The sequence below is a fragment of the Rutidosis leptorrhynchoides genome, chromosome 5 (genome assembly GCF_046630445.1).
Source record: "Rutidosis leptorrhynchoides isolate AG116_Rl617_1_P2 chromosome 5, CSIRO_AGI_Rlap_v1, whole genome shotgun sequence".
Lineage (NCBI taxonomy): Eukaryota > Viridiplantae > Streptophyta > Magnoliopsida > Asterales > Asteraceae > Rutidosis > Rutidosis leptorrhynchoides.
In genome coordinates this window covers 340811820-340823864 of record NC_092337.1, presented here as the reverse complement: position 1 = coordinate 340823864, position 12045 = coordinate 340811820, and the positions used below count along the sequence as shown (strand labels likewise).

Genomic DNA, 12045 nt, shown 5'->3' with positions numbered 1-12045 from the left:
GGCTACTTTGGAAAGGGATTGTAAGGTTATCTTCGGTAATAACAACGCTAAAGGAGCTAGCACAGATATGTATTAAATGTTTAATCAGATTCAGAGTATTTTTCAGGTGCATAACTATATGCATAAATCTTTTCTTCCGTAGATGAAGTGCGGTTGGTTCATCCTCTCGATTGAGGTGTTTTCAGGAATTATGACAGGTTTGAACGCAGATTGTAATCGTCAAGATACAAATGAGGTTTAAGATGAAATCAAGTGGCAAACTTGAAGAAATGTTTAGTTTCATATGTTATAATCAATATTTTAATTCATTTTAATTGTCCAATGCTATTAGTCCACAGTCGATAGTCCACAGTAACAGTCCAATAATTCATATATAGTTTAATATATAATATTCAAATTAATTAATACGTATCGTAACCCGTGTACATGTCTCAGACTCGATCACAACTCAAATTATATATATTATTGTAGAATCAACCTCAACCCCGTATAGAGAACTCGTTCATTACTGCATATAGAGTGTCTATGGTTATTCCAAATAATATATATAAATGCGTCGATATGATATGTCAAAACCTTGTATACGTGTCCCGATATTTAAAGTGCGTAAAATAAATAACAGAAATTAAATAACGATAAATAAAGTGCGTAAAGTAAATAACAGAAATTAAATGACAATAAATTAAATTGCAAGAATATAAATTGCGATAATTAAATTGCGATAAATAAAATGTAATCAGTTAGCTAGGAACAATTAGCTAGGAACAGTTAGCGTGGATTCTTAACAAAATTTCTCATAGTTAATTTGTTTGTTTCTAACAAATTTTAATTTGTCAAATGTTTTCTTCATTATGCCACTTGTTGGATTCTGATAAATCAAAATTCCAATATGAAATTGGATGAATATGGTTATTCTGTGGTGAACGGATTTGTATATCGGTGGATGTAAGTAGGATAGTAAATGACTATTAAATCTGATTCGAAGAATGTACAGTGTAACTTATTAATGTGAAATCTAAATATTTCTCGGGTATTACCTACCCGTTAAAATATTTTCATCATTAACAGTTTGTACAAAAGAATTTTTAATTACAATCGTTATGAAAATATATATATACATATATATTTTCTTCAGATGTAATCATGGATTTAATGAGTTAACATGATATTAATCTCATTTGTTTTTCGGTTTGAGCTAGAATAAGTAATCTCTAAAACTTTTAGAAACCACATATTCTTCGCAGAATATTTCTTCAATGAAGTTATGAATTAATACTTCATCGTTCATTGTTGTTGGTACTCCTTGGTATCTATGGTGCGTATGACGTTGATGTTCGTGTGACAGATTGTGAAGTTAAGGTTTGCGATGCGGTTGTTGTTGGTGGTGGTGATAATGGTTATGCTGATGGTGCTGCTGCTCGTGTTTGTAACCTTTGCACCATATTCTCCAAAGCCACTACCCGAGCGTGAAGCTCGTTGACTTCTTCTATTACACCAGGGTGATTGTCGGTTCGGACGAGCGGATAAATATGATCTAGAATTTGGTATAGTATATAATCGTGACGAGATACCCTGGAAATGAGAGAGAAAATGGTGTTTCAGACAGGTTCGCCGGTAAGTGCTTCAGGTTCTTCGTCAAGAGGGCAATGTGGTGGATGGAAAGGATCACTTTCTTCTTGTCTCCAATGATTGAGGAGGCTACGAACCCATCCCCAATTCATCCAGAATAGATGATGATTGATTGGTTGATCCATTCTGCACACTGCTTTCGGAGCTTGAGTGGGATTCCATTTCGGAATCCGAGGGACTTGAACTGATGACAAATTCCATTTCGTACGATTGGATAAAGGATTTTTCGATATAAAATGATTTTCCGGCTATCGGGTGATATTCTATATATATATATATATATATATATATATATATATATATATATATATATATATATATATATATATATATATATATATATATATATATATATATATATATCAAAAGATTTCGTAGATTACGGAGGAATTTGCGGGATATGTCAGGCAAAGTTTAAATTAACAGATACGATAAGATATGATTTAGCAGATACGCTAAGATATGAATTTTGTCTATACACTACTCATGTAATTAATGTAGCAAGACGTGTCTAGACTAATAATGATAAGTAGGTAATTTTCTAAGAATGATAAGCAGATGATTTCCGACTAGAAATGATAAGCAAAACTTTTGACATGCAGACACGGTCGAAGTCCAGACTCACTAATGCATCCTATCAACTTATTAGTTAGACACACTAATGCAGACCTGGTTCGCTAAGACCACCGCTCTGATACCAACTTTCACAACCCGTCCTAATCCATCCGGACGAAGTCCATATTGATTATAGACGATTCGTAATAGTTGATTACATCGCGAGGTACTTGACCTCTATATGATACATTTTACAAACTTTGCATTCGATTTTAAAAGAAAAACTTGCTTTACATCGAAAGTTGACGGCATGCATATCATTTCATAATATATCCAACTATAATTGGCTTAATAATAATCTTAATGAACTCAATGACTCGAATGCAGCGTCTTTTGAAATATGTCATGAATGACTCCAAGTAATATCTCTAAAATGAGCAAATACACAGCGAAAGATTTCTTTCATACCTGAGAATAAACATGCTTTAAAGTGTCAACCAAAAGGTTGGTGAGTTCATTAGTTTAACATAAATAATCATTTCCATCATTTTAATAGACCACAAGATTTTCATATTTCATAAACATCATTCTCATATCAGGCATTTCGCAAACTGCATAGAGATAAAAAAATCATTCATATGGATTGAACACCTGGTAACCGACGTTAACTTAATGCATAGAATATCCCCAAAACAGAACCTATAACAACCCTCACTTTTCCATTCTGAATTTACTAAATTACCCTTAGGGTTCCAGTGTCTTGTATCATTAGGGTTGTTATCCGGATAATAAATGACAAGAGATATTAATTTCTCGTAATAAATAAACCCTAACCCTAATTAATAATATAAAACCCTAACACATTTAATAATCATAACTCGAACCCTAATATTATAAACCCTAATTATTCAAACCTTAACCTAAATAGTAATTAATAATATAAACCCTAATTCTAGTATTAATTAAATACATGAATATTATGTATATATATGTAACTCATATTAATGTTGTTAATAACTAAAGTACTAATAACTAACTTAGTAACAAAAAAAAAAAATAATTATATGATATGTAATGTGACATAACTATAAATAATAAAAACTATAAGTTGTCAATTTAAAAAATAAAATTTTAATATTGTTAATTACCAAAAATATAAATAAATAAATATAAATTCGTAATTAAAAATTAAATAAAAATGGATTAATCAAAATTCTAGAATGATCATCTCATTATCTACAAAAAAAAAATGTATATAGTTCGGCCGAGTAAAAAAAAAAGAGGATAGAATGCTTTTAAACTTTTTTTTTAGCTTTCATAAAGGGATAAAACTTTAAAAGGATTTGACTAATTAATTGTTCAACACAATTCAAACTTCCATCCACAAAATCTCGGCATCTTCTGCTGCCTTTTATTTTTTATTTTTTTTAGTTAATTTATTTTAACAAATTTAACCTATAAATAAACACTAGATCACTTTAAAATTTATCACTCACAATTTACTAAAATTCTCTCAAAATTCAAAGGAGACTTTGAGGTATTATCCTATCCCATTTTCGTAATTTTTTTTTATACATATCGGTTTATTTTTTATTTTTTAGCCGATAGCATCTTTATATTTTTAATAAATTAAATACAATGTTAAAACTCATGTGAACATACTATAATTAATTTTAAGTAATATGGAATGTGACAAAATCATTTTTGGTAATTATATATTCGGATTTATATTTATAATACATTTAAAAACAAATTTATAATATATATGATTGAATAATTGAAGTAAATATGCAATAATTATAAAAAATCGAGAAAAATAATTTTTACAGATTTCTTAACTATAGTATGACATGTTAGTGATTAGAAATAATTTTTATAGAATTTATAAATATTTAAAACGAATTATTAATTAATATTGGAATATATACATCGTATAACATGCAAAAATTAAAAGTAATTGTTATAAATACTTATAATTCATTATGATAATTTTTTAAAGAAGTTATCAGCCATATAAAAATTATTTAATACGAAAAATTAATTAAAATAACATTTTATATATTTATCCTATATTTAAATAGTTACCGAATTAGTTTAAAGAATAAAACAAATTTAAATTGAATAAAAATATTCACAATAGTAATTTTTGAATAGAAATTATTTATAACAGTAGATTTATTCATAAAAATAATTATAACAAGTTTTGGAATATTACCCATATTTAAATATGAATTACTTATTAATTAAATACAAAACTATACGAAATTCGTAATAAATATTAAACAGAAATAAAAATAATTATAAATTTTTTTTCTGAGATTATTATAACTGTATAAAGCTGCGAAAATTATAAAAAATAAATAAATAGGTCGATTAGTATTTAATATGAATTTGTTTGTGTTTAATTGTAAACCGAGAAGGAAAAGAAAAAGAAATACAAAATAAATACCAAAGTGTATTAAATCTGAGAATATAAAATTTTTATATAATCATTAGGATGTGTAGGTACTCTAAAAATTATAACAATTAATTTTAAATTAATTTACCTTATTTAATCAATTATAAGCCGAATTTAATGGTTAAATGATAAGAAAATATTAAATAAATAATATATGTATATAAAATTCGAAATTATAATTTTTATAAAATATCTACAGAATATAGAACCTATAAAAAATATAAAATTATTTAGTTAGGTCGAATTAATAATTAATAACTAATTAACCTTGATTAAAATGAATTGAATATGTATATATAAAGAAAATACGAAAGAAATATAAAAATGAGCTATATTTATATTTATAAAATTTTACACAGTTTATAATACTTAAATAAACTTATAAAAATTTTATTTATATTTATTTGGTATTTATTGTAATTAAAAATGAATTTAAGGAAATAAATAATAAGTATAATGTTATAATATAAGTTAATAATAATAATAATACATTATTAATAAATAATTATATTATAACTTATTAAAATACTTTAGATATTATATAATAATTAAAAGTTAATAATAATTAATAATACTAACCATTGTAATACATTAATAATGAATAATTATAATGTAACTATTAATACTTTATTATAAGTATGATTTTAAAAATGAATAATAAGTCATTAATAAATAAGTATAATATAACTTATAATATAATAATATGACTTAAACCTAAAGTGAAGGTTAATCAAAAGATAACGTACAAGTCATGAGAATTTCACCGCTACTTACGGTCGTAAGTGAATGATGTCTAGGTTGCCATTTATGGGTAAGCTTGTGGATCTCGAATGCCATGACTTAGATTCTGGTCAAGAGTCCTGGGCTCCCGGTTACATCTGGTCATTCCTGACTTATTTGATAGCAACAAAGTTTGAGTAAAGTTGTACAACATCTTAAGAAAGATTATAACCCGAACTTCCTAAATTTGAAAACTTACTATAAATGGAAACTTTCCAAAAATAGTAACTTTTCGAAAATAGAACTCTTTTAGAAAACCATTATCATTAGTATAGTTACCATACTTATGTCCATTAGACAATATCTGATCGTGCATTCTATCTCTAGGTTGAGATCTCGATCACGTTCGTCCGTTCAATCCTCTCATTTATGGAATATCTCTTCTGTGCTATTTAAGGTGATTTCATAGCCCCATTTTCTTTTACTATTTTTATATATATTGGGGTGAGACACATGTTATCTTTTAAATGTTTTACATGTTAGACACAAGTACAAAATCTTAAAATGCCATGTTATATGCTTAAGTCATATTAAATTCCCCTTAGAGTAATATCGTTAATTGCTATGTTTAGTGAGCTTACTTATTATGAATAGCGCTGTTGAGGGTAATGCCTCTGTCCATTAACCTATGATTGTGGACACATAATAATGATTTGGGGCCAGAAAGAGCCTTGGGGTTACCGTTTAGTCTCGATATTACAATTTGGCATATATTTTAAAGATTGATATGATGAATGTCAGTCTATTTTATTGAAATCTTGTGGTCTTAACAATTCATGAATAATTATAAACCTATGATATCACTCAACTTTTGTGTTGACTTTTTAAAGCATGTTTTGTCTCAGGTAATTAAGATGCTAAAAATGTGGATTGCTAGCTTTACATGGAGTCTGCATAATATCATCATTTATTTTAGTTTCATTTATTACATTGTTATTTCAATGTAAAGACAATATTTACTTTCGCTGCAAATAAAGAAGTTTACTTTTATAAAACGTCTCATATAGAGTCGTTCTCGTTTATGTACAATACTTGTTTTGATATAATTGGTCACAAATACCCCCGGCCCTATTTGGGGGTGTGACAGATTGGTATCAGAGCCAGGTTGAGTATAGAGAACCAGAATTGCATTTTATGTGTGCCTTATACAAATAGGTGCCTTAGCAATGTAGGACTATACCTCTCCTTGACCTTAGTGCTTTTAATTAACACATTTACGTGTTATCTGCTTATACTTACGTCCTTTATTTCTTTCTTAGAATGTCGAGCCAGTCAGGAAACTCAGTTAACTCTCCTAAGTACTCTCCAGCTACTCCACCACACTCCAATGACTCCGTAGTCTCTGCTGATTCACCAAAGTATAAGCCAATGAGTACTCCTGAGTGGGAAGCTTACAAAAGTCTCCCAAACTACGACAGTGACTTCTCAGACTATGAGCCTGAAGAAGAGCCCACTCCTAAGGAGGCATCTCTAAAAAGAAAGCAACCAGAAACTGCTACTGCTGATCAAGCCGGTCCATCAAAAAGGGCTAGCTCACCATTCTGTAATAACATGGAGCATGTGCTGAACAAATGTGATCTCATAAACCTTCAGCGCAGTAATGAAAAGTGTAAGAAAGCTTTATGTCGCCATGTTGCTCGAATTGAAGTGCGTTTGAACAGTTTGGAGATAGAGAACAAGGTCTTGAAAGAGATCGTAATAGACTCCTTTGCCACTCAAATTGAGAGACTAGAGAAGCTTGTTCAAAACAACTTGAAGGGGTTGAGAGAAGAGATCTTGAAGGTGAAGGCTAATGAGGAACGTGGTACACGATGGGGAAAATAGTCCATGGCTTATTTTGAAAAGGACATGGAGGCTAAAATGAAAGTGGAGAGAACCGGTGTTGATAATCGATTTTCTATGATGGACTACCATCTCAACGTGCTCGGGGGCAGGGTTGATAACTTCTATAACAACCTTGAGTACCTTGATGATAAGCAGAAGGAAAAGAATGAAAAAGTAGAGAAGTTCATGAAAGATGCCCAAAACACTCTCATGGACAAAAAGAAGAAGGGTCCCGATCCTAAGTAGGAGTCATGTCTACTAGGATATCTATCCATGTTTTTCCATTCCTTAGTTGTTAATTTTAAATTCATAGTTGATTGTAACGGCTTTGCCCGCGTATTTTCCTTTTCCTGTTCAGTGTAATAAAGAGGATTTTCCTCTAGAACTTATTAATAAAAGTTGTTATGTGTTTAATGACTTGCCTTGAATTTATTACTACAAGGGTTATATGAACTTAATGATCACCTGTCATAAAATGTTTAGACGTTACCACTCTATTCATCTAACTCGATTTGTCTATGTCTCTTGAAGGAAATAGTTCGCCCACGAGCTCCAGCTACTCCAACTTATACCTTAACTTCATAACAATTTTAGCAGCTACTCGCTGCAGCTCAAGGTGGTGGTGCTGCTCAAGCTCCGCCCCACAATGTTACTTGCTCCTACAAAAATTTTATGGATTGCAAGCCTACATCTTACAACGGAACTGAAGGACCAATAGAATTGATTCGTTGGTTCGAGAAACTTGAATCCGTGTTTCGCATCAGCAACTGTTTAGAAGCTGATCGTGTTAAGTATGCCACCCACACCCTTTCTAGGAGTGCTCTGACCTGGTGGAATGCCCATTGCCAAACTGTGGGGATTGATGTTGTTAACGCTACTCCATGGGATACCGTCAAAAGAATGATGACCGATAAGTACTGTCATAGGAATCAGGTCCAGAAATTGGAGGCCGAATTCTATGGACACGTGGTAAAGAATGACGACATAGAGTCATACAATCATCGTTTTCTGGAACTAGCATCCTTGTGTCCATCTATGGTCACCCCCTTATACAAGATGATAGAAAAGTATGTTGAGGGTCTACCTTCTGATATCCAGGGGAATGTTATATCTGCTGGTAAGGAAACTATTGAGGGTGCTATGCTGTTAGCCCAAGATTTAGTTATGGCTGCTAGAAGAAAGAAGGCAATTAGTAAACCAGCTGAGGTAAAGACAGGGGATAACAAAAGAAAGTTTGACAATCAGAGTAATAGTCCCAGCCAGAACTCAGGTAAGAAGCCAGCTGATGGGAAACCTAGATGTAACCGATGTGAGAAAAATCACTATGGGAGATGTATGGTACCATGCACTAACTGCAAGAAAACAGGTCATCTTGCCAAAAACTGTAGACTTCCTGCTGCTATAACTTCTGCTGCAAAGGCCTATGTCCCTACCTGCTATGGTTGTGGGGAAAAAGGTCATATCAAGCCTAACTGTCCAAAGAAGAAAACTGATGCTGGTAATGCTAAAGGCAGGGCTTTTGTCATGACTACTGAAGAAGCCCGTGATGATGATGAAGTGATAACGGGTACGTTCGTTGTTAACAACTTCTACGCTACTGTTCTATTTGATTCTGGTGCTGATAGAAGTTATGTGTCTACTGAATTTTGTGCCTTATTCACTGAAAAACCGCAAGCCTTAGAAATTTAGCGTCTTGTAGAAGTAGCAAATGGTAAACTTATGAAAGTATACAGTGTTTATAAAAATTGTGATCTGATTCTAGCCGACAAACACTTTAAGATAGACTTATTGCCAGTCGAGTTGGGAAGCTTTGATGTAGTTGTAGGGATGGATTGGTTATCCCCAATAAAGGCGGGAATTATGTGCTTCGATAAAACCATTAACATTCCCCTTAAGAATGATGAAACCTTAATCATTCAATGAGAAAAGAGTGGTTCCAAACTTAACCTCATTTCATGTATCAAAACCCGGAAGTACCTAATGAAAGGGTACCAAGTCATTCTAGCTCATGTAAAGGAAGTCAAGCCGGATGAGAAACAAGTTAAAGATGTACCGATAGTTAGAGACTTTCCTGAAGTTTTTCCTGAGGAACTCCCTGGTCTTCCACCCCAAAGACAAGTTGAGTTTCAGATTGACTTGACTCCCGGTGCTGCACCTATTGCAAAGGCACCATACCGGTTAGCTCCATCGGAGATGAAGGAATTATCCAACCAACTCCAGGAACTCTTAGACAAAGGTTTCATTCGTCCTAGTTCGTCTCCGTGAGGAGCACCCGTTCTCTTTGTTAAAAAGAAAGATGGCACGTTGAGAATGTGTATCAATTACCGTGAACTCAATAAGCTGACCATTAAGAACCGTTACCCACTTCCATGTATTAATGATCTGTTTGACCAATTACAGGGTTCAAGTGTCTATTCGAAGATTGATCTTAGGTCGGGTTATCATCAATTGAGGGTCAAGGAAGCTGATGTTTCTAAGACTGCTTTTCGAACTCATTATGGACACTATGAGTTTCTTGTCATGCCTTTTGGATTAACCAATGCTCCTGCTGTATTCATAGATCTTATGAACCGTGTATGCAAACCTTATCTTGACAAATTTGTGATCGTTTTCATCGATGATATCTTAATCTATTCCAAGAGCGAGAAAGAGCATGAGCAACATCTGCGATTAATTCTAGAACTCTTAAAGAAGGAACAGCTGTACGCCAAATTCTCCAAGTGTGAATTTTGGTTGAGAACCGTACAATTCCTCGGGCATGTAGTTGATAGTAATGGAATACATGTCGATCCTGCAAAAATCACCGCTATCCAGAACTGGGAAGTACCTAGAAGTGCGAAGCATATTCGTCAATTTTTGGGACTTGCTGGTTATTACCGAAGGTTTATCAAAGACTTTTCTCTTATAGCCAAACCTCTCACCAAGCTAACTCACAAGGGGAAGAAATTCGAGTGGTCCGAGGAACAGGAATCTGCTTTCAAGATTCTAAAGGATAAATTAACCACAACCCCGATTCTATCATTACCCGAGGGCACTGACGATTTTGTAGTCTATTGCGATGCCTCAAATCAAGGTTTCGGATGTGTTCTGATGCAACGTAAAAAGGTTATCGCCTATGCATCTAGACAGTTGAAGAAACATGAGAAGAACTATACCACACACGACTTGGAGTTAGGAGCTGTGGTATTTGCATTAAAGATGTGGAGACATTACCTCTATGGGGTTAGAATCACGGTGTTTACCGATCATAAAAGTCTTCAACATATTTTTGACCCGAAGCAGCTAAACATGAGGCAAAGGCGTTGGATCGAGTTGTTCAATGACTACGACTGTGAGCTTAAATATCATCCTGGAAAGGCAAATGTAGTAGCCGATGCCCTTAGTAGAAAGGATCGTGCCAAACCAATCCGAGTTCGAGCTTTGAATGTGCGTATTCGTACTAATATTACATCTCAAATCCATGAGGCACAACTTGAGGCATTGAAGGAGGAGAATGTCCAACTCGAGGGACTTAAAGGTCTCGAAAAGAAATTTGAAACCAAGGGAAACGGAACACGTTATTTCAGTGGCCGAATCTGGGTCCCAGTTTTTGGAAACATACGAGAACTAGTCTTGGATGAAGCACATAAGACTAGATATTCTATTCACCCAGGCTCTAGTAAAATGCATCATGATGTTAAAGAGTTTTATTGGTGGCCTAACCTGAAATCACACATTGCTACGTATGTTAGTAAGTGTCTGACTTGTTTGAAAGTCAAAGCCGAGCATCAGAAGCCGTCTGGTTTACTTCAACAACCGGATATTCCGCAGTGGAAGTGGGAATGCATCACTATGGATTTTATCACTATGATACTATTTGGGTCATAGTGGATCGTCTTACTAAATCTGCACATTTCTTACCAATGAAGGAAACTGACAAGATGGAGAGATTGTCACAACTATACATTAAAGAGGTCGTCTCCCATCATGGAGTACCTATCTCTATCATTTCTGACCGTGACAGTCGATTCATTTCTAGATTCTGGAAATCTCTACAATTTGCACTTGGAACTCAACTCGACATGAGTACTGCTTATCATCCGCAAACCGACGGTCAAAGTGAACGAACCATCCAAACATTGAAAGATATGCTACGTGCTTGTGTTATCGATTTTGGCAAAGGATAGGATAGACATTTGCCTTTGGCTGAATTTTCTTACAATAACAGCTATCACTCAAGTATTAAGGCTACACCATTTGAGGCTTTATACGGGCAAAAATGTAGATCTCCACTGTGCTGGGATGAACTTGAAGATAGACAGTTAACTGGTCCTGAAATCATACATGAAACTACAGAAAATATTTTTCAGATTAAGAAACGATTAGAAACTGCCCGTAGCCGACAGAAAAGCTATGCTAATATTCATCGGAAAGATATAGAATTCTAAGTCGGTGATAAAGTCATGTTGAAAGTATCTCCTTGGAAGGGCGTTGTCCGTTTTGGCAAGAGAAGTAAACTTAGCCCACGATTTGTTGGACCTTTCAAGATTACTGAAAGAATTGGTCCTGTGGCGTATCGATTAGAATTACCCTCTGAGCTTAATAATGTACATGATGTATTTCATGTCTCAAATCTTAAAAAGTGTCTTGCTGATGACACACTTGTTATTCCATTGGATGATATCCGCATTGATGATAAAATGCATTTCGTTGAAGAACCGATTGAGGTTATGGATCGTGAGGTTAAAGGCTTGAAACAAAGTACTATTCCTATTGTTAAGATCCGCTGGAATTCACGAAGAGGCCCCGAGTATACCAGG

General features: G+C 33.3%; 1 protein-coding gene across 1 annotated transcript; it reads left to right on the top strand.

Moving 5' to 3' along the window:
• The first annotated feature begins 7249 nt into the window (after nt 1–7249).
• Nucleotides 7250–9169, top strand: LOC139849610 (uncharacterized). Its single transcript, XM_071839246.1, has 3 exons — nt 7250–7420; nt 7844–8873; nt 9009–9169. Exons 1-3 carry the CDS (start codon nt 7250–7252, stop codon nt 9167–9169), a joined length of 1362 nt encoding a protein of 453 aa, XP_071695347.1.
• Nucleotides 9170–12045: the final 2876 nt, after the last annotated feature.

Coding starts and splice junctions, on each gene's coding strand:
- LOC139849610 (XM_071839246.1), top strand. CDS start 7,250: ATGGCTTATTTTGAAAAGGACATGGAGGCTAAAATGAAAGTGGAGAGA. Junction 7,421..7,843: donor AGAAGGAAAAGAATGAAAAA/GTAGAGAAGTTC, acceptor CAATTTTAGCAG/CTACTCGCTGCAGCTCAAGG. Junction 8,874..9,008: donor TGATTCTGGTGCTGATAGAA/GTTATGTGTCTA, acceptor ATCTGATTCTAG/CCGACAAACACTTTAAGATA.